Below are 21,223 nucleotides of genomic sequence, written 5' to 3'. Positions count from 1 at the left end.
AGTATAACGTGCGCACGTTGTATTCATTTCGTGGCCACAGTTTATTTATTTTTTGACCATGTCACCAGAGGGGCTCCATAGTTAAGGGAGCCATCAGCGCAATTCAAACAGGCCATCCTTTGTTAAAAAAAAGTCCAATGGGATAATGGTTTTCAAATCAGTTACATTTTAGATGAAAAGGAACACTAGTAGGTTAAGTAACAAAAATAGGCCTGGACTCCAACAGAGGACAACAATGGTGGATGACAGTAATTCTGATGAGCTAAGAGCTTCAGGAATCACAAACACTAGAAAAACTTTGTTGTATTCTGCAGCACCTTTCTTTTGGTTAGATGATCAATTGTTTATGACCTCTAGAAAAATTATTTGAATGCTGATCGAGCATCAAAACAGATCTTTAAAACAGATGGTGGAAGGATAATGGCATGCATGGTTTTCAGTGGCACTTGTCCTTGGTGGTGTTAGATGACAGGAACAGCCTGATGAATTTTGTATATGGGTATCATTTTAGGTTCAGATCAAATCAAATACAACAAAATTAACAGGGCAGGGCTCCGCTCTGGAGATAAACAGAGAACAAAAGTAGAAGTAATCCAGGTGTTTTTAAAGAAACAAAAATGGTTGGAAAGTCGCCAGTGCTCAAGTTCATGACTTGAGCTTCACTACAATCAAGCTACTAAAGGCAAGAAGTTGCAATAAAGATCTGGCAAAGCATCAACATCAGTGGGCCCAAAAAACAAACAAACAAACAAACAAACAAACAAAAAAAGGACATGTACACACACAAAAATCCTTAAACATTCCTTCAATACCTGTGACATGATGCTGTGAGCAAGCCCATGTGCATTATAAAAATGCAACTTCATTTTGCTTTGGTCAATGGCTATGATAAAAATTAAATGTGTCATAATATGTCCAGAATCAACTTCAATATATCCTTCTTGTTGCGTAGTCTAACACCATGCTAGCAGCTCCAAGTAAGGCGGGCTCTTCTAGGTCTGATGTAACAACCTTGGTTTCCTGGGCTGACAAGAGAGCTCTCTCTGAGATGACTTGCTGTACTGGTGCCTGGTAGTAAGAGGCCAAGACTCCAGACAGAATCACCAGTGAGGGGTTGACTATGTGGAGAATGTTTATGATCCCCACACCAAGTGCTGTGGATGCTGAAACAGGAAGAAGACACAGAGATGTTAGTTTGTTTTGTGTTGTTTTATCAGCCCTCAGCCATTTCCTTTAAGCCTAGAGGAACATAAAGAATCCACGCTGTTGTCCACAGCCCAAAGTCCATCTCATAACCCTCTCAAAACCAAGAAAGTGTTTTCAACATTATGATAATTTGGTTTAGTTTTTTTGCTTAGATACACATGACTTTCTTCATAAATGAGAGGAGGTAGATGTAATAATGCATCCAACTTTAAAAATGTGCTTCCCAATAGAACAGATATAATACTGTATAAATCATTAAATCGAAAATTTTAACGATATGGTGGTATTTTGTTGGCAGTCATTGCTTATGATTTTTTTTTTTTTTTAGATTGTGCAAATGTCAAACCTCAGGGACAGAACAATTCCCCTTAAGAGATCAACAAAACATCTACACATCCATCCATATTCATATGGCTGTTACAGAAAAGTGTGAATTATAAAATGTGTACATAAACTGAAAACCACAAACTTGTTAAACCCATTTCTGTAGCTGTTTTACAATAAAGATTCTTACTGAATTGAACGCATCCTTTTGGATTTATTAAACTGCAACACATGTAAGCAAATATATGTTTGTATTGTTGCTTTGTGTAAAGACCTTTATGTAGGACAGCATCTGCTTTGGAGTTCCCCATTCTGGCAGCACTGATGAGGTGAGCAGCCGTGATTGGCTCAGAGAGCTTAATATCCATCCCTTCCACCTTTAGCAGCTCCTCTGTAAAGCATATCATCACACAGGTCAGATGTAGTTGTTTTTTTGGGTTTTTTTTGTGTGTGTGTTATTTTTTATTTTTTTTTATTTTGGACAGCTGAAGATTATTCCCTAATTTTACAACATATACTGTTAAGGCTTGTCAAAGTTGTTCTCACTCCTTAAATCTTTAGATTTAATTTTCCCCTCAGATCGTAGCCCCCTTAAAAAAAAAAAAAAAAAAATCCTGCGTTTTGCGTAAACATGGCTGGTTTAGTGGCTCTCTGATGTCTCTGCGTCTGCCCGGTGAAGCACGGCACTTCTTCGTCGACTCCTGTTGTTTCATGAATCATGATGGATGTCAGTGATCAGCAGATCATCTCTCTTGTTGTGTTTAGGAGGAAGCTAACAGTTCATGGTTCACACAAGCACATATTTACACCAAATATTGTTTTTGGCAGAATGCTTCTCAAACAAAGTAGTTGACAGGTGGTAGAAAGGATTCATAATTCAGATATGCAGGGGTGGGTCTAGAAAAGTTTTGATGGGGTGCAGGCAGGGGGCTGGCAAGGAAACTGGGACAAAAATGAGACCTTGTGTTTTGGGTCTTGATTTTATGAAATATTGATTATTAGAACTAAATGATCATCTAATGTAAAAAGGTTAAGAAAGACTTGTGAAACAGCCAATGATATATACATGTTTTCATTAACAGTTTACTTTGGGTGATCCTGCATTGTATGACTTTTACCACAGAAACTTATACTTCAATGATAAAAAGAAAAACGTGCTTGAGTTTCTTCATCAATATTGATTGTTTAACATCACATCTGATGGTTTTATGACACTTTCACCTTGAAGATGGTTGGTGAGATGATGATATATGAATTCTGCATTATGATCTGGTAGAGATGATGCAGAACAACATATAGAAGTGTATTACATGCTGCATTTACTGACCCTTGGACATCGGATGTTTACCCAAGGGAAGGCCAGTTAACACTAAATATTTGTATGCACTGGTTCTTTCTATAGTTTTTTTATAGTAAAAACCTGCAGATTTCAGGCATAGACGCAAATGGTGATTGAGTATAATTAATTAATTTGTAAGCTGTGATTTATTTGATTAATAATTTTAATCATTTGACAGCCCTAATTTAAATTCAACAATAATTTTTTTCTATCAAACCATTTCTTTAGTTTCTTTATTTCCTTGAACCTTTTGCAAATCGGATAGGACCATATTGGCCCCAACACTGACCCCTGGGGGACTCCACAAACAATGTCCAAACAGTGCCTTGTGTTCACCAATCATCATAGATTGTTGCCTGTTTGTTAAGTGGCTCTGTATCCATTTCAGCACAACCCCTTCTATCCCATAATGCTCCAGTTTAATAATCAATAGGTCATGATCAATGGTGTCAAAAGCTTTTCTGAGGTCAGCAAATACTAATACTGCAAATAGTTTCTGCTGTATAAAGGGAAATTAAGGATACTTGCATCCCTCCATATTTAACATCACAAAGCTATGTTTTCAGGTAACTCTGCCACTTAACTTTTAATTTTTCAAGACTTTCAGAACAATGCAATCACTCACCGTCATGCAGCCTTTTGGCCTCTCTCTGCAGGGCCATGCCTGATGAATATGCTTCTATGCAGCCATGGTTGCCACACGAACACTCTGGACCTTCCAGTGAAACTATAATGTGACCCAGTTCGGCAGCACAAAAGGTACTGCCATGGACCAGTTCATTGTGATGGATGATCCCTCCTCCAATACCTACATAAAGTAAAGATATTCACTTCCCTCAGACTTTCAGTACAATTATCAAACCAATCAAATACATGAGAAAAAGACAGTTATACTCATAAGATTATAATCACATAAGGTTTTAATCATTTGGACAAATAAGAAAAAAATGCATTCAAAGTAATTTATTTAGGAAATGAGCTGAATCATTACAAACCTCTGAGTAAACTGAAGCAATCTTATGATCTATTTCATGTTGGACTAACCCACCTTAACACCCACCCACCCTAACTTAACTAAAAAACTTATAGTCCTATGACAAAAATCAGGAATGCGATCAACCCACGTGATATCTGTGCACATCCTTAGTGTCAGACACATTCTGTCCTCAGACATTGAGAGAAATGAAAAGGCTGCCAACATAAAGAAACACTTTTTAAAGATGATTTGAAATTTAACCATCTAATTGCAGAAAACAAGTTATTTTCTGTACTCTGTGGCAGCAATCTGACAATGAAAACAAGTCACTTTTGTTAAATTAATTTGCAGCAAAATAAAATGAAAAGCTTTTGTTTAAAAACGTTTCTGTAATAAAAGGTGTTATTTACAGGAAATCACTGAGAAAAAGCTTTGAACAGCAGTTTAAAAAGCCCATGGACCAGGTCACAATCATGTCAGTAAAAAGATATTAAAGGAATTCTGCTTTCTTACCTGTCCCTGTTATAACACAGGCAAAGTTTTCCACTCCCTTGCCATGGCCAAACTTTCTCTCAGCCAGAGCAGCGCAGTTCCCATCATTGTCCACCCAAACAGGCAGGTGCAGGGCGTCTGAGATGGGCGCCCTCAGGTTCACAGACGACCACTCCTGGATCAGTTTGGTGGAGTGTAGGACGACACCTTCTTGTGGGTTGACACGTCCACCCGTGGAAATTCCTTAGGAGCAAAATTTTAAGAGGTTTAAAATGAAAATACATGTTTACCTTACTGTTTTTGTTTGTTTTTTAGTTAAGGAATGTGAGCTGTATGCATTTTCATACCAACACCAAGCACCCTACAGTTGAGGGACACAGCATCCAGCTTGGCATTTCTGCACATCTTTAATAGAAGACACATCCTCTCTTCAAAAGTCTTTGGATTAGTGTCAGTGTATTTCTTCACTATCTTGCCCTGGACAGATGAGGAAAAAAGAAGAAAAGGGGGAGGTTAACAGAGAAATGATGGAAAAAGCAAAAGAATGAATGGATGAAAGTAGAGCTTGAAGAGACTGAAAGCATCTCTTCATTACATAGAATAGAATAGAATAGAATAGAAATACTTTATTAATCCCTTCAGAGAGCCCTCAGGGAAATTTGGGTACCAGCAGCAATACAGCATCAACAGTAAAGCAGGACAAGCACAAGACACAATATATACAGGTACAAAGCAAAATAGAGGTAAATAGAATGCAATAAATATAACAATAATAACAATAAGATAAGTTAAATAAAACAACAGACTTGCTATAAAGAAATCTTCTCTACAGAACAGCTGTCATGTTTTCTAAAATGCAGCAAAAACTTTAATCTGCAATTTGTTGAAATGCTGAAACATTAAACAGACAAAAGCAAAAAATAAAATATTAGTTTTGTTGCATTTTATAAAAGTATATGCACTCTGTACCATTTTTATCAACATAAAAGCTCTGACAGACACTTTATGGTATTATAAGTAGAGAAACTGCAGAGTATAAATTATTTTTTTTTTTCTCACATAACTGCAACCTACCCTCATGCAGACAATTGCTACTCTGAGGTTGGTCCCTCCCAGATCAACAGCTAGAGCGCACTGGGTCTCCAGAATATGATCAATGTCCTGAGAGATGGGGTCTTTCACAGGAGGGAAGCAGAAGGTCTTCTGGAGGGGCTCGTCCAAGTCAATCGTATGCAGAAACTTGAGAATACGAGACACCGCGTTGCCGTCACCATAAATCTTTGAACTGGACAAAAACAAACATTTTCATTTAATTTCTTATGCTTTTTTGAAAAACTGACTTTTTATGTGCATCGCATGCTTAAAAGCATATTTTTATTTGATAGGATGTAAGAAGCGGAGCCAACCTAAAAGTACCAGTCTTATTACTTGTGCTCATTTGTAACTGCACTGCACACTGACACAAAATGTGTGTTTTGGCTCAAAACTGGTCTTTATCTGTAAATAAAAGACCAAACAGCCATCTATAGTGCAACAAACAACCTGAACTGTGTTGTGTGGCAACACAAAGCACCTGTCTGAGGCAGGAGAATTAACTCCTTACTTTTTTCTCTTTCCTACAGTGAGACACTGATGCACATTTGCAGGTGGTCAGACTTGAACCTCCAGTGTTCGTTCCAACCTCAGCAGGTATAGTGGAAGCCATGAAGTGCTGAACAATCTGTCAAATTAAATATTGTTAAATTTAGTTTTATATTTGGTGCAGTTTAAGAACACATGGCCCACTCCTTGTAATTAAGGATACAAATCACATTCTTAAACTTTCTGGTTAAAAAATGTGATAAAAATATATTAGTTTGTGTTTGTAACATTTAATTATTGTGCCTGTTTAACTTGACATTTTTCATGTGAATGTGATTAAATTTACCTTCAAAATTTCCAGCACTAACAAGTGTCAGCTTCTTCTAACTAAGAAAAAGAAACTTCTCCTCTTACTGAACGTCTATAACTTAAATGTTCTAGTAATGAAACTAAAAGCCACAATAACTGTTCGTAGAGTTATTTAAGGGGTTTTGGCTTAGTCATTAAATGTCTGTTTTACTTCGCTGATCAAAATCAGAGCTTTTATCTAAGCAGATAAGAGATAAAAGATAAAAAAAAAAGGTCAAAACAAAACTGGACAAACAACTTCATTGTTCTAGCTAAATGAAGCCACACCTGCCTCTATTATCTTATCACCCAGTTGAACGCTTCACTTTCTATGTTTAAGAGTAGAATATGTCCTTTAAAAAGTTAAGGGCTTGGGTTAAAAAAAGAAGGTAGCTCATATGATGAACTCAAAATTACTTTTATAGTTGTTAATGAAGCAAAGGTTGCTGTTATTATTAGGTATTAAGGAAAAACTTCTATTAAGAACATACCAGGGGTATCTCTTTCCAAACTGCAGCTCCAGGGCGTGGTAGATTTTATTCTGAGTGTCAGCATCTCTGACATGTAGAACGTTTTCACCTGCCAGAGAAAAAAAATAACACCACACACCTTAGGTGAAATATTCAATATTAATTTATGTTAAATGACTAAAGAATGAGCACATTCACAGTCTTTCTGGATGGATAAACAGTTAGGCTATGTGTAATTAAAACTAATATACTTAATATTGCAGTGTCAGGCTGTTTTTCATCAAGTGAGATCCTTTCAACCCTCCTTTTACTCTGATGGATGTGAACTGATAGAAAACTATGGGTGGAGCAGCAGGTGATACCTACCAGTCTCTCTTCCTGTTTGCCTTGTTCCCAGATTAATGACTGGCGTACCAAAGGCTCCCGCTTCTCGAACTCCACAGCTGCTGTTTCCAATCATACAGCCAGCATGGCAGACAAGCTGGATGAACTGCTCAAAGGGAATGTGCTTCACTGCCCGAAAGTTGGGGTGCTGCTCGATGCCTTTCTTTCGCATGACACGCACCATCTCCTTACTTCCTGTTTACATGAGAAGAAACCCTCTCTAGTAGTTGTGACATTTTAATATTTGTAATGATAAAAGCTGTATCCTGACAAAAAGCTCCCATTTTAAGAAAAACAAGATATAGAAGTAGGAACTGGTGGGCCCAGTGAGTGTCATTTACCAGCATCAATGTTAGGAAAGAGGATGAGTGTCCTCTTATTGAAGGAGAGCAATGCGTCCAGCATCAGTCCATAGATTTTAATGGAATGCTGGATGTCTGTGGTGACAGGGTGCTGCAATGCCACAATATAGTCATGGTCCTGCACCTTGTCACCTGCATAATTAATAGAAAAGATCACACATCACATACAGTGCACAACAGAAACAACACTCAGATATAAATTAACTGTTTAAAGGCATAATTTCTAAGCAAACAAGCCAAGCATGAGCTCTTCTACATATTCATAAACTATTACTTCACAAAGTCTGTTCTGAAAATACAGGCTCCATAGAGGAAACTCAATCCAACAAAAGCAAATAAATAAGTCAGTAAAAGTGTGTAAACTGAAGTAGAATCAAGTACACCTGTGGCCTCAAATTATCCCATTAACACCAGAAACATAAAAACATCAGTGACCACTGGTGACAAGTAGAACAATGTTTTTTTTTTTTTTTTTTTTTTTTGGGGGGGGGGGGCAACAGAGAAAACCATCATGAGGTGGAGATTAAACTCTTAGAATGATGGCTAAGAAAAACCTTAGCCTTCTCTCAAACACAAGTGTAAGAATACAAGAATGAGGAAGCAAAAACTAGGTAAAGACAAACATGCACTGTTAAAGGAAGTGGAGATAAAAGCCTCTGAAAAGTAACAGAACATCCCTCCAGGTAGTTATGAATCACTGCGTTCCTCCACGCTGAGGTTTAAGTCTGCTGACATAATCAGTTTAAATACTGAAAATATATTTATGTCAGTGATGAAGGCTGTACAGACTTCTATTGCAGTGAAATACTCCTGATTTGAATTTCTAAAATAGTGAATCTAAAAGCAAATTTCCTACTTTTTTCTGACAAATTTCACAATTTCTTTTAGTAATTTTAATAATTTTGTATACCCCATACCAACAAATGAATCTCTCATACTGTACCTAACCAGCTCTTGATGATATCCATGTAGTCATCTCTGTGATGAGTCAGCAGCAGCTTATCGTATGAGGGGCATCCAGCCAGAAGGATGCGAGAGTGGTCCTCACACATGGCGATGAGGTGCTGCTCTGCCATGCGTGTACAGCAGGCATGATAATGAGCCAATTTACTAATAGCATGACGGATTGAATCATCAATTGTACCACTGACCTGGGAAAAGAAGTATGATATAAATAGCAAAGATGATTTCTATGTAATTACACAGAAAACATATTGAGTTGTACCACATCTGTGAGTTTAAATATTTAAAGATAGTAGATAAGTTATGAACTATGTTTGCTTCCAGAACTAGATTCTATGCTACATTAAAAAGAAAATACACAAAAGCAAGAACAGGTTTAACATTAGCATCAAGAGTACAACAGAGTAAATACACAAGTGTAGTGTGACACAAAATAAAGCATCGCAATAGAGATCATCTCTCATAAAGGGGAAGCTGCTCAACAGAGAAGCCTTCTGACCTCTCCTCCCTCCAAGTGAAGTATTCTAATATTCATCAGGGCTGCAGCAGTTGCCAGAGCAAGAGCGTCAAAACGGTCACCGTGCACAACCAGGATGTCAGGGCGCAGTCTCTGCAGGACGTCAGGGAGTTTCACCAATGCCAGCCCAACACTTTCCACCATGGCTGCTTCATCTTCTCCTCTAACAATAGTGTGAAGCTTAGAGCCAATGTCAAAGTCATCCTGCTCAATCATACGAAAAGTGTTCCTACAGAAGATAAAAGGGGAAAAACACATCAAGACATTTAGTTTCAAATGTTGAGCTCAAACATATATGTGTGTAAGACTACAAACAGCTTGTTGGAAGGCGGCCAGCTGGTCTTACCCATAATCATCAATGAGATGTGAACCGAGCACCACAACTTCCAGATCAAACTCATCAGGGTGGGATTTGATCCCAAACATGATGGGGGCCAACTTGGAGTAATCTGCTCTGTTGCATGTTGCGACACACACTCTTAACTTCTTCTCACACTTTAAATAAAAGTGTGAACATCACATGTGGAACATACAAGCACAGGGATCATTTAGTTTGTAGATACACAGAGACAAAAACATGCACTTTTCTCCACTAAATAATTATTTTACTAGAAATAATTATCTTATCGAGGTTTTAAAGGAACTCCATAATCCCCATGCAATTTACACAAAATGATTTGGATAAAGGAATGTTCTTGCAGACTCATGTCCTGATCAGATTGATAAGAGAAAGAAACTTTTTAACTGGTTTGAATATGAGAGGACAGAAAACTTATACTGATCACAATTTAATCACTAACTTAACTTTTAAAAATACAGATTGGCTAAAAGGTGTGCTTTGCTAGGTTTTGCTAACAGCATTAACACCAGATGCCTCTGTTTCCTTGCAACAACTCAAAACTGGCATCCTTCTGAAATTCTTTTTTTGTTCTCTACCCAAAACACAAGGTCACACCTGATGCGTCTCTTCTTCCATCTTATCTCTATCCATCTTTTCTCTGCTCCTTTGCATTCTCAGAGAGTACAGCTCCTAGGAAACAGAGACAAAAGAGTAGATTTGATCCAGTTATTATTTTGACAAAAGCAAATTATGCCTAAGTGTCATTATAAAATCTGCCCATAGGTCATACTTACTTGGGCCTTCCAAGTTTTCAGAGTTTGAAGCATGAAAACACACAACAAAACTACACTAAAAATGCTATACATTTAACATCAGGAACACATGCTGACAAAGTCTTCTAGAGGTGCCAAGCATGCACAGTTAACAGATCAGGGACGACACTAAAGTGTGGTGTTTTAGCAATGATTAATCCCACTGCAGGATGTGTGACATCAAGTTGCAGAAACTTGCGAAGTTTTAAAGGTTCTTGGATACACCAAAGACTGATGAAAAGCTTTTTTGTCCCCACTCCTTGAATCGTTTTAAAATACTTTGTCTTACCTTGAATAATTCATAAAACAGACTAGAACAAAAATGTATAAAAAAAAATATTCATTTTATTTTGTTGTTGTTTTTCAGTAAAGTCAGTAACACATGAGCTTGCCACCCATTAGGTTGGACACACTGGCACAAAAAAAAAAAAAAAAGGTAAAAGTAATAGCTTAACCTTAAGTTAATACTGGTATGAGGTGTCATAAAAAAACAAAACAAAAGATGTTTTTATATTAATTTAATTCAATACATTTTTGTGAGGATTCGGATTTCCCTTGGCTGAGAAAAAAAAGAGTGTCATTGGTTGGGTCTTACACACACACACACACACACACACACACAATTAAACCTACTGAATTACATTCAGCACTCGGCAACTTCACTCAAGCATCACAAGACAGCATCAGCAGCCAGCATGTGGGGGCGGGGATACGTGCAGAAAGCAAAGGCAGAGATGACACAGCAGGAGCAAGAGATGGAGAAACCAAATGTATAAATAAAAACAGAAAGGATGACAAAGTTAGAAAAACAGGGAAGATTTAATTAAAATGATAAAATAACAGGTGACAATGGAGGAAAAAAGAAGAAGGAAAAACAAAGCATCGGACTCACGTGAGGATTCCTACAGAAAGAATGCCGCTGCTTTTCCATCCTACACCTCTGAGGATTATTGGCTTAAAATCCCACTCTGCTCTTTTTTCAAGCCTTCTATTTATTTCTTTTTATCCCCTCTGCACTAAGCTACAGAGGGAGGGCATGCACCAGCCAGCAAACAGCATAAGGAAAAAGGAAGAGAGAAAGGTTGGGTAGCACAGACATAAAGCTGGGGGAGGGGCTGTGTGAGGACTGATTTAGGCTGCAACACATGATTGGCTGAGCAGAAGGAGGAAAGAACGTGAGCCATTATTCCAGTTATACAGTAAAAAGAGACTGTCTTGGCAAGTGATTGCTCTAACTCTATGTTACTGCTCCTCTTTCAGGTAAATGGTTGGAAAAGTCTTTGTTTATTGGGAGAGACAGCTTTCAGAATTGCCTGACATTTTATAGACATGGCCTTGGTTCTGAAAACTTTTGGAGAAAATAAATATTGACTGGGTCAACTAACCCTCAGTGTTGATATAGTTGCAACATCCTGGTCCACAAAGGGCGTAGATAATGTGACATAAAAGTAGATCAAAGACTTGCTTCAACGTCGATCTGCTCTGACAAAAGTGCAAACAAAGCAATAGACCATGAACTGTGCACCCATCCCACTTCTCCCACTCTTCCCAGCATAGCCAGGATATTAAACAGACTGTCACATAAACACAAAAATAACTCAATGCAACTGTTTTAAGTATGTTTTCATCTTTCATTTCATCTAGCCTGCTCCTTTGTAGACAATATTTTTAAATTCTTTATATATATTTTTTACTTTTACATTCTTCCCTAATTAGTCTTAGACAATACAACTAAATTGTCTTCTTAGTGCAATAAATGGCAACGAATAACTGAAAACATGTTCTGGTAACAAATCTTTTAGCTGTTGTCCAGCACTTTTGGGAGCAACTGTGAGGCTGGGGCGATTATGCATAAAGTTTATGGACCGGTACAAATGGACGCAAATTTGTGCTGTGTGAAACAAGTGCAAATAGATACGCATCATTTCCTGATGTGCTTTTAGGCTGTAATATTACTCGGTTGGGTTAAAATGATAAAAATAAATAAATAAATAAATAATAATAATCAAAGCTACTTGTCTTGGGTTAAAAAAAGCTCAATAATTATATGAAAATACATGCTTTTAACTTCCTTCATCTTCCCCTTATGCAGCCATGGGATGAACTTTTACAACTTAATCCATTACAAAGGTCATTAACCTCAAAAGTCAATAGTTGTGTTCAGTCATAAGATGTTTATTTAACCGCACACAAAAGAAACTTGGGAGTGTGAACTAGGACTAGTTTTTTATGAACATTGGTGGGAATCTGTACTGAAGGTCATTCACAAACTCTTGTCCCCATTTGACCTTGAAAAAGTTTAAAGTTGTATTGAGATGTCATTATTCAAAGCCAAGGCTGCCCAAGACTGGTAGAAGTTTGCGACACATTTGGAGGCTCACCCTGCAACATTCCACATATGCTTTTTCCTTCTTCAGCCCGGAAAACTTTTCACCATGTCCATGGTACTCTCAAGAACTATTGACACTTCACCACACACTGGTATTTTTGGCCTTCTGGAAGAAAATACCCAATACACTATTAAAGAACTTGAAGTATTAGCTTGTACCTCTGTAACTGCTAATCACAACCTTCTTTTAAAAATCCACAAAAACTCCTTCCAGCACACAATGGATTAATAAGGCTATGTTTGTTTTTGTTTTAAAAGTAGAGAAAATTAGATATTCAAAAAGGAGAAACTTAAACAAACAAATGGCAACTGTTTATAGATTTTTCTGGAACAACGTAACAGAAATTACATACTTTTTAATGCCAAAGGGATATCTATCCACACTTGGACAACAGCAACTACATTTAAAATAATACATAGACTGCATTCATACCCCAGCTGCACAGCCACAGGCATTTCTTTTTTTTTTTTTTTAAATTAATCTTTTTCCTGTTGTGCTGGAAATCTAACAGCACCAGTTCAGAAGCAAGAGAACTGGTTGCACGTAAAGAACAGCATGTGCCGAATTGTATTCGCTCACAGATGTAGGCTCTCATACACAAGATAACGAGCATCCTCCTCCGCTTGTGTGTGACATTGTTTGTCTTTTCCCAGGCTTTGTAGATAAATCAGTAGAAACATTTCCTGATATCCTGTGACTATATATCATGGCTCTCCTTAAGATTTTTAATAAAACTGGTAAAATATTTAATTTCACTCTTCCATGTGCCTTGAATGTAAAACTGAAGTAGGCACCTTAACTAAAAGCTTATGGTCATGTCATAAACTGCAAAAATATTGGTCTGACTTTCTGGAATTTCATCAAGATTTGGAAATGGATCCTACATGGTTCTTGGTCTCCCAAGTAGATGTATAACTACTGTGGAGGTTAGAAGCCTGTACAATATTCTGACTTTTGCTTCTAGAAAAAAAAATATACTGTTTGCAGTGGATTGGTGTTAAAAACTCATTCATTATTGGATAGTGCAAGTTTATATTTGAACTAGTCTCTCTGGAATATCTTACGAACACTGCACATATAAAAACCAGACCAAACCAAAAAGAAACTAAACATACTTTAAATATTTTAACCATAACAGTCATGGCCACATTCTCTAAATTCCACATGCTATTGCTTTCACAACTATTAATTAAAGGTCGTATATTTTTTTTAACGAACTGTCTGTATGAACATACCACATGAACATGTTTTAGTGAGGAATAAGAATTTCTGTCTCTAGAAGCACTTGAAGAGTGCAGACCTCCACCAAGCCATTGTATTTTTTTTTCTGCCGATGACTGTGGGCATTATTTTTGAGCTAGAAGCGCTAATGGCAAAATTATCCCTATCTCCCTGCAGTAAAGAATCCTTAAAAAAAAAAAACATTATCCATGATCCGGATTGCCCCCAAAATCTACGATTTAAAGAGAAGACAATGATGAAGCCTGCCTAACATGTAGAGATAACCTGTTCCATGATTTTGGTTCCACAACTGAAAAAAAATAATCCTAGGGGTGGGCAATATAACCCAAATTGAATATTTCAATATTTTTTTTACCTGAATAAGGATCAACAGATCCTCAGAGACCCTGAGGGAGAGTGCAGGTGAAGCATGTTTGAGAGATAGGGTGGGGCAAGGCCGTTAAGACATTAGATAAATCAATTCGGTTGCAGACAGGGAGCCTGTGACGGGCAGCCAGAACAGGTGTGATATGTTATTGTCTGTATGATTAGGATAAGAGATGAGCAGCTGCATTTTGGACAAGGTGAAAGTGAGAGAGGGAAGCCTGGTTGACCCTGAAATACAGCACGTTACAATTATCTAGCCCAGAAGTAATGAAAGCATGTATAAACTATTTAGTCCTGTCGGGATAAAATGATCTTTATTTTGGCAATTTGTTGAAGTTGGAAAGAGCTGGATTTTACAGAGTGTAAAATTTAAGGTCACCGTTTATTTTCACTCCCAAATTTGTGGCAGTGGATTTCAAATAAGAGGTCAAGGTAGTAGGTCCACATGGTGGGTCACTTGGGTGGAATAATATGACCTTAGATGTTTTTTTTTAATCATAAAAACTCAAAAAGTTCAAGGCCATCCATGCCCTTATAACCCTGAACAGACATTTTTTTTAGCGGAATACCGATTTGACAATCATCACCATAGCAACGAAATAAAATATAAATGCACTTGCTACCCCAAGGGCAGCAAGCACAGCGAGAACGGGAGGGGTTCAAGAATACCACACAGCTAGGAAACACTGTAGACAACACAAAATCCTTTATGCTCGCACAAAAACTTCTGTCTGCCAGGTAAGACCGAAACCAGTCCAAGGCTGCACCTTTAAAACTGACTTTAAAACTGCCCAAGGCGAGAAATTATATTACATTTTTTACATTTTAAGTTTAACTGAACTATCCAGCTCAGCTGGATAATGCCATTATCTATAGTGTTGAAGGCAGCAGTAAGGTCTAAAAGCATGAGGACAATATAATTACCAGCATCAGTGCCTAAGAAAATTAAAGTAAAAACATTTAAGAGCAGATCATGTGCTATGAAGTTACTTAAAACTGGACTACAACACCTCAGCAATGCCATTTCTTTCTAAAAATTAATTTAAATGTATAAAAACAGCTTTGTATAGAACTTCATAAAACAAATCATGATCAGCTTTATAAAACTTTATACAATGTTATAAAACAACTTCCAGGATTTTTTAAAGAATATGGAATTTGGTCTGATATTTGAAGGCCTCCTTTTGTTTTGTTAGTTTGTTTTTTAATCAACCACAGTGCCACAGTATGCTTAAAACCCAGGGGACCACACTTGTCATAATATTGCAATTAACAATAGCATAGGACATAGGATCACTGGGAGAACCAGGTTTCATCTGATCAATAAACTCCTTCAGATCCGTGAGAGAGACAGACTCAAATTGGTTAGAGGGTTTCTTGCACCAGAGCAAGAAACTTCAATGGATGGGTCATACGAAGGAGGTGAAATAAGTGATCTAGTTAAAGAAACTTTGTCAACTAAGAAATTGGGAAGATTTTCACAGATTTCAGGTGAAGCATTCAAGCTGGCAGACTGGGACACATTGAGAATAGAGTTAATAGCGCTGAAGACAACACGTCGCTTGTTACAGTGGGATGAAATTATTATAAATAATATTTTCTTTTTAGTTTTAACAGTGATTTGATAACAAGGCCAACTGCCTTTCAACATGACATAGGACACCTGATGCTTCTTCCACCTGTGCTCGCACTTCTACTTGCACATCTGGAAGAGTGAGTGACGTTATTTCAAACAGGGCTGACGTGTCAGTTTAGGTTTTTAATAGAGTCACCATGTCCTAAGGCTAAAAGAAACTGTGAAGTCAATTCTTGTCAAAACATGTGGAAGAACCAGTTAATGTTCATTTTATCTTTGATAACAGACAAAAACCGGGCCGCATTGAAGGGTTGAATAACTGGAACAAGCGGGCTGTGTAATGTCACGGGGGACAGTTGAATAAAACGGTCATGTAGGCAAAGCATGCTGCATCACAAATATATAAACTGTCCACATATAACCCCGAAAATAAAACAAAGTCAAGTGTATTGTGAGTGCCTGCCACAGACTGCACAAGAATAAAAGTTAATAGACTCCATTGCTATTGTTACAAGTAATGTCTTTAAGATGTGGTTGAAAAGAAGACAGAAAACACGTGGATTTCTCTTGCATTAACGCAGTTTTACACTGGATGAAGAGAAATTACATGGCTGTTGAAAGGCTGGAGGTGCGTCTTCATTATCAGCCCTACAGGTGCTTGTGCCGGAGTCTGATAACCCAACGCTGCAGTGCAACGTTACGTAACATTACTTAAACAACTAAGATAGTTTATTAGTTTACAATTAACCGCTTAAGTTTTCATATGTCTCGGTCACAATATAAAACCATGCATCTGAAAAGAGTGTATCCACCCTTAAATTCAGTCATTCGTGATCAGCGAATAAAGGCAATATCAGACTTATTTATAGTTTTCATTGAAGTTTTTCCTTTTAGTTTTGACTCGTTAAAATCACAACTATAATTGCTTACACTAGCATTGTAACGGTGGGTGTAACGGTGGACACGTTGTCAAAATCATCCTCCCATACTTAACGTTTCACAGTGGCCTGTGTTTGCTAATGTTAGCTGGAATGGAAAACTTGAGCAGATAAGTTCGTTAAAATTATTTTCTTCTTTGCTTGTCATTATTTTTAAGAGTAGTGGAATTCCACGTTGTAACGATTACCTTGAATTATCCAAAGTGATTCAATTCATCTGCCGCTGAAACTATCCCTGGTTGTTGGCATTCACTTATTTTCTCCTCTCTCCGTGCTCTTACATTCTTCTTCTTCTTCGTCTTTTGTTTCTTTCAGAGGGGCGCTAGTGCCGCTACTGCCACCCTGTGGTCTACAATCAGTACAACAGCCTACAAATTACAGTTATGCTTAAAATAAAGCAGTGAAAAGAGAATATTGATTATTGATAATTATATTCTTCTACTTAATCAAGATTTACTAAAACATGTAAATGAAAAATGCAAATGAATGGCTCAGTTCAGTTGAGCCTAAAACATCAATTAAATCAAATACCTCATATCATAACAATTAGATATTTCCCTCTTTCTCTATCTAGTTCCTGCTCATAATGAAAAAGAAAAGCGCTGTTTCATCTTCTTATATGAATTGCATTTTCCATTTCAATGTTTCTCCTTAAATGATCTCTCGTTGTTCTACCTTTTCAGACTAGCCATTTCTAACTAAAGGTAGGAGTAGCAGAGTAAAATAGTAATAAATCACTATACTGATGATGTTCTATGATTCCACAATTCTTTACTCCTAATAGTAGCTTTAGATTCTGCTATATTTATTTTCTATCCATTCAGATGCCAGTATAACCACTGTCATAATTTAGACTGTTGCATAGTCTTAAAATGTATGTGTTGTATTTTCTATCAAATCCAAAACAGCCTGATAATAAGGCTTTGTTTAGATCTTCATTTGTATTCCTCTTTCTGACAGGAGATAATTTACTGAAAACCTCAGCTCCATGCATATACTCAACACAAATGCCAAACACATCACATACTGTGTTCAGAAGGACTTGATTAACTAGTTGGAGCAGTAACAAGAACATTAAATTAATGATCAAATTAGCCCTGTTACAAGATTCATTCTTTAATCTTTAAAACTAATTTCAAGATTTCTCTGATCAGCTTTAAATTACTGCTTTACTCTGATCCATACTGCTGATCTACAGGAATCATAGGAATTCAATGAGTCCCAGACATTTTTCGACTACAACGAATCCTCTTTTCGTGACAGTTAATCTTTTCTGAGAGTTTATTTGAACAAATCGAAGCGACTGGTTAACTTCTGGCAAGTGTTATATCCATGCAGCTGCAAGCCTGAATACCTCCAACAAATTGAGAAAAACTGAAATGTGCGTGTGTACATATGTCTTAATCTGAGCATGGCAATAAATGAGCAGCACCAGATGCAGTCGAATACCATATATGCACTCGTGGAAGTTTTATTGGTGCTACCAGATGTGTTTTGATAGTGTGAACAGGTGGGGCAGATGCATTGGGTGCATATTTTAAAGGAAGAGCCCTGAATTCAGCTTTTATTGATTTGACTTCAAATAAAAACAGTTAAAATACAACGTTTCCCTTTAGGGCACATATCAATTAACACTAGAAGTCCCAGGAATTTTGATATCTCCCTAAAGTCCCAGAGAAGGGTCGAAAGACCTTTAGTCCAAACTGACGACTCTGCTGGCAAAAATTAGCATCTCTTCATTTGTAAATGCAGCCATTACCTGAGGAATGCACCCATTGCATCCAGCCCCTCCTTGTTACCTTGAAACGTCTGGTAAATTCTGTGGCAGTGGGGGATGGTGGGCTGAGGGGGATAAATAGTAGCTAGCTTCACCTCCAACAAATAGAAGGAAGCAAAATGCAGAGGCGGCTTACAACTCAGCAGGCATTGGACCTGATCCTCAGCGATACAAACCCTTGTGACTCAGATGGAGAAGAGATACAAATTCAGCTGGATTCGGACTCTGACTCTGAGCAGTCTTCAGGTAAGATTTGAAACTATTATTGAACTTTTTGGTATGACAAATTTCTTTCTTTCTGCTTTGTCCTGTACTGTGAGTTGCAACACTGGAATTTCTCCATTTTTGTACAAATAAAGGATTTTTTTAATCTTATTTCCAAAACATCCTATTTTCGTCCTCTGAAATTGTGAAATTGTTTACCTTGCAGATGATGAGACTGCTCCACTGCCAGAAAAGAGGGCTCGGTTGGGAAGTGAGAGGACAGAGATGGCTAAAGATGGCACAGTGTGGCATGAAGAACAGCTGGGGACATGTCTCAATTTCACCCCAATAGAACCATACGGCACAGATGGAGAGCCAACTGCTAAGGCCAGAAGAAGTATCCGGACTCGTCTTCAAAGCTTCTTCTGTTTTATAACACTTGAAATGCTTCGTAGCATTCAAGAATGGACCATTCAGCATGCACGGCAAAAGGAGCAGGCAGAATGGTTCATGAACCTCCCAGAACTAATGGCATTTATTGCAATTATTATCTTGCGGGGGGTGAAGAAAGTTCCATCACTACGTGACAATTGGTCAGCAGAGCTGGGAAACCCACGAATCATTGCTACTATGGCCCGAAACCGCTTCCAAAACATCATGCAACACCTACGCTTTGATAACATGTTCACACGCAGTGAGCGAGTGGAGACAAATAAGTTTGCTGCAATTTCTAATCTGTGGGAATCTTTTGTCAATAACTGCATCAGATCTTATAACCCTGGTCGACACATCACTATTGATGAACAGCTTTTCCCGACAAAGACTCGCTGCAGTTTTCTGCAGTACATTGCAACAAAACCGGACAAATTTGGCATAAAACCGGACAAATTTGGCATTAAGTTTTGGCTGGCTTGTGACTTGAAATCAAAGTACATTTGCAATATCCTGCCATATCTTGGCAAGGACCCCAGTCGTCCCAGTGGAGAGAGACTCTCTGAGAGTGTAGTGATGAGGCTGATGGAGCCGTTCATGGATAAGGGCAGAACTGTAACAACAGACAATTTTTTTACATCGCTGTCCCTTGCGCAACGACTGCTTAGCCGGAAAACCACCATCCTTGGCACAGTCAACAAGATTCGCCGGGAAATTCCTCAGTCAACTAGACAGAAGGACCACACTAAATTCACCACTCGAGTGTTTTCCACCACTGGTGCAACACTCACAGTATATGCGCCGAAACGGAAAAAGACTGTCTATCTTCTCAGCAGCATGCACAATGTGGTTGAGACTGAGAATACCACCAAAAGGAAGCCAAACACTGTCACACAATACAACACCACAAAGTGTGGTGTGGATGTGATGGACCAGATGGTGCGGGAGTACAGCGTGCGTGCAGGAACACGGAGATGGCCAGTCGCCGTGTTCTACAACATGATCGACATGGCGGCACTGAACGCTCATGTTCTTCATAAGGAATGCACCGGAGTGCAGGAGAGAAGAGTGGACTTCCTGGTTGAGCTCGCGAAAGAGTTGGCCAACTCTCATGTGAGTCAGAAGAAGGCACATAAGGAGCAACTGCTTCAGCAGCAACCTCCCACACCTAGCCCTGGGAAAAGGGCAAAATGTCAGGTCAACCATCGATGCAAGAACAATTGCGCAACTGTAAGATGTGTTGACTGCTACAAATACACATGTGGCAAATGCAGGATGGAGATACCATGGAAGTGCCAAGCATGTTTGGACTTAGCACAGACGGACTGCTGAAAGAGCAGAAAAGCCATTCACACAAGGGCATGCCACTGTAGCCTTGTGTAAATATTTGTGAAATTGTTTCATTACTTGCATTATTTTAACTGTTTTGTTGTTTTTTTTATGACAAAAATAAAAAGCATTGGAAAAAATTCACAGTTGTTCTTTTATATCTTTGTCATGTTGACATTTATGCCCTCTTGACTTAGACACTAATGCTTCTGGATATTTTACTCACAGACCCTGCCTGTACCACCACAATCAAAAAATGTTCATTTTAAATATTCAAAATTGTTCATTGCTTGGGCTTTTTGGACATAAGGTACATGAACATTGGGTTAGAAAGTTTGAAAAATTGGTCAAAAATTCTGAAAAATTTGTATTTTTTCATTTGTATGAAAAGAGGAGAGCTGGACCTTTTAAAGTGATTTTTAAAAAAAATATGAATTCATCATTTTGTCATATCATTCTAAATTGTTTGCTTTTTTATTGAAGGCCCACAATGATTATCTTTTTTTTTTCTTCTAAAAGCACACAAATGTGTCGAGGAGGTATATATCATATATCATATCAAATATATTTTTAATTATTTGAAATATACTAGAATGCAGGAAAACCTTTCTGAATCTGTTTGAGGTCTACTCCAATCTCATACTCAGGGGACCAAGCAGTGTCTCAAGCCAAGCTTTGGGCAAAAGTTGACAGTCCGGTTTCAAGAGTCTACAGTGTCTCCCCTAAGTATGCGCCCTCCTGGGGTGTGCCAGTAATTGACTCGTCTACAAACAAAAGAAGCTGTTCGCAGCTTAAGACAGGATTTTAGCTAAAATCCTACTGGTCAATCGACCCATCTCTGGGTTGTAAAGGTAG

At 37.9% G+C, this 21,223-nt stretch overlaps 1 protein-coding gene across 5 annotated transcripts; it reads right to left on the bottom strand.

Annotated features, from left to right (window-relative positions):
- Window positions 1-126: 126 nt before the first annotated feature.
- Window positions 127-16,920, bottom strand: gne (glucosamine (UDP-N-acetyl)-2-epimerase/N-acetylmannosamine kinase). Of its 5 annotated transcripts, XM_041982168.1 has the most exons (15): window positions 16,815-16,877; window positions 11,500-11,591; window positions 9,918-9,992; window positions 9,309-9,457; window positions 8,945-9,191; window positions 8,426-8,633; window positions 7,462-7,614; window positions 7,103-7,315; window positions 6,758-6,845; window positions 5,412-5,622; window positions 4,685-4,814; window positions 4,359-4,580; window positions 3,495-3,677; window positions 1,805-1,921; window positions 127-1,163 (listed from the first exon to the last, which is right to left on the bottom strand). In XM_041982168.1, the coding sequence occupies exons 3-15, from the start codon at window positions 9,972-9,974 to the stop codon at window positions 928-930; spliced, it is 2,214 nt and encodes a 737-aa protein (XP_041838102.1). In that variant the 5' UTR covers window positions 9,975-9,992; window positions 11,500-11,591; window positions 16,815-16,877; the 3' UTR covers window positions 127-927. The 5 variants fall into 5 exon arrangements, with proteins under 5 accessions (XP_041838102.1, XP_041838099.1, XP_041838098.1 ...); XM_041982165.1 differs by lacking the exon at window positions 11,500-11,591 and having other exon boundaries at window positions 16,815-16,920; XM_041982164.1 differs by lacking the exons at window positions 11,500-11,591; window positions 16,815-16,877 and adding an exon at window positions 11,007-11,405.
- Window positions 16,921-21,223: the final 4,303 nt, after the last annotated feature.

Source organism: Melanotaenia boesemani, chromosome 4 (genome assembly GCF_017639745.1).
Source record: "Melanotaenia boesemani isolate fMelBoe1 chromosome 4, fMelBoe1.pri, whole genome shotgun sequence".
NCBI classification, from domain to species: Eukaryota; Metazoa; Chordata; class Actinopteri; order Atheriniformes; family Melanotaeniidae; genus Melanotaenia; species Melanotaenia boesemani.
This window is presented reverse-complemented; position numbering and strand designations above follow the sequence as displayed.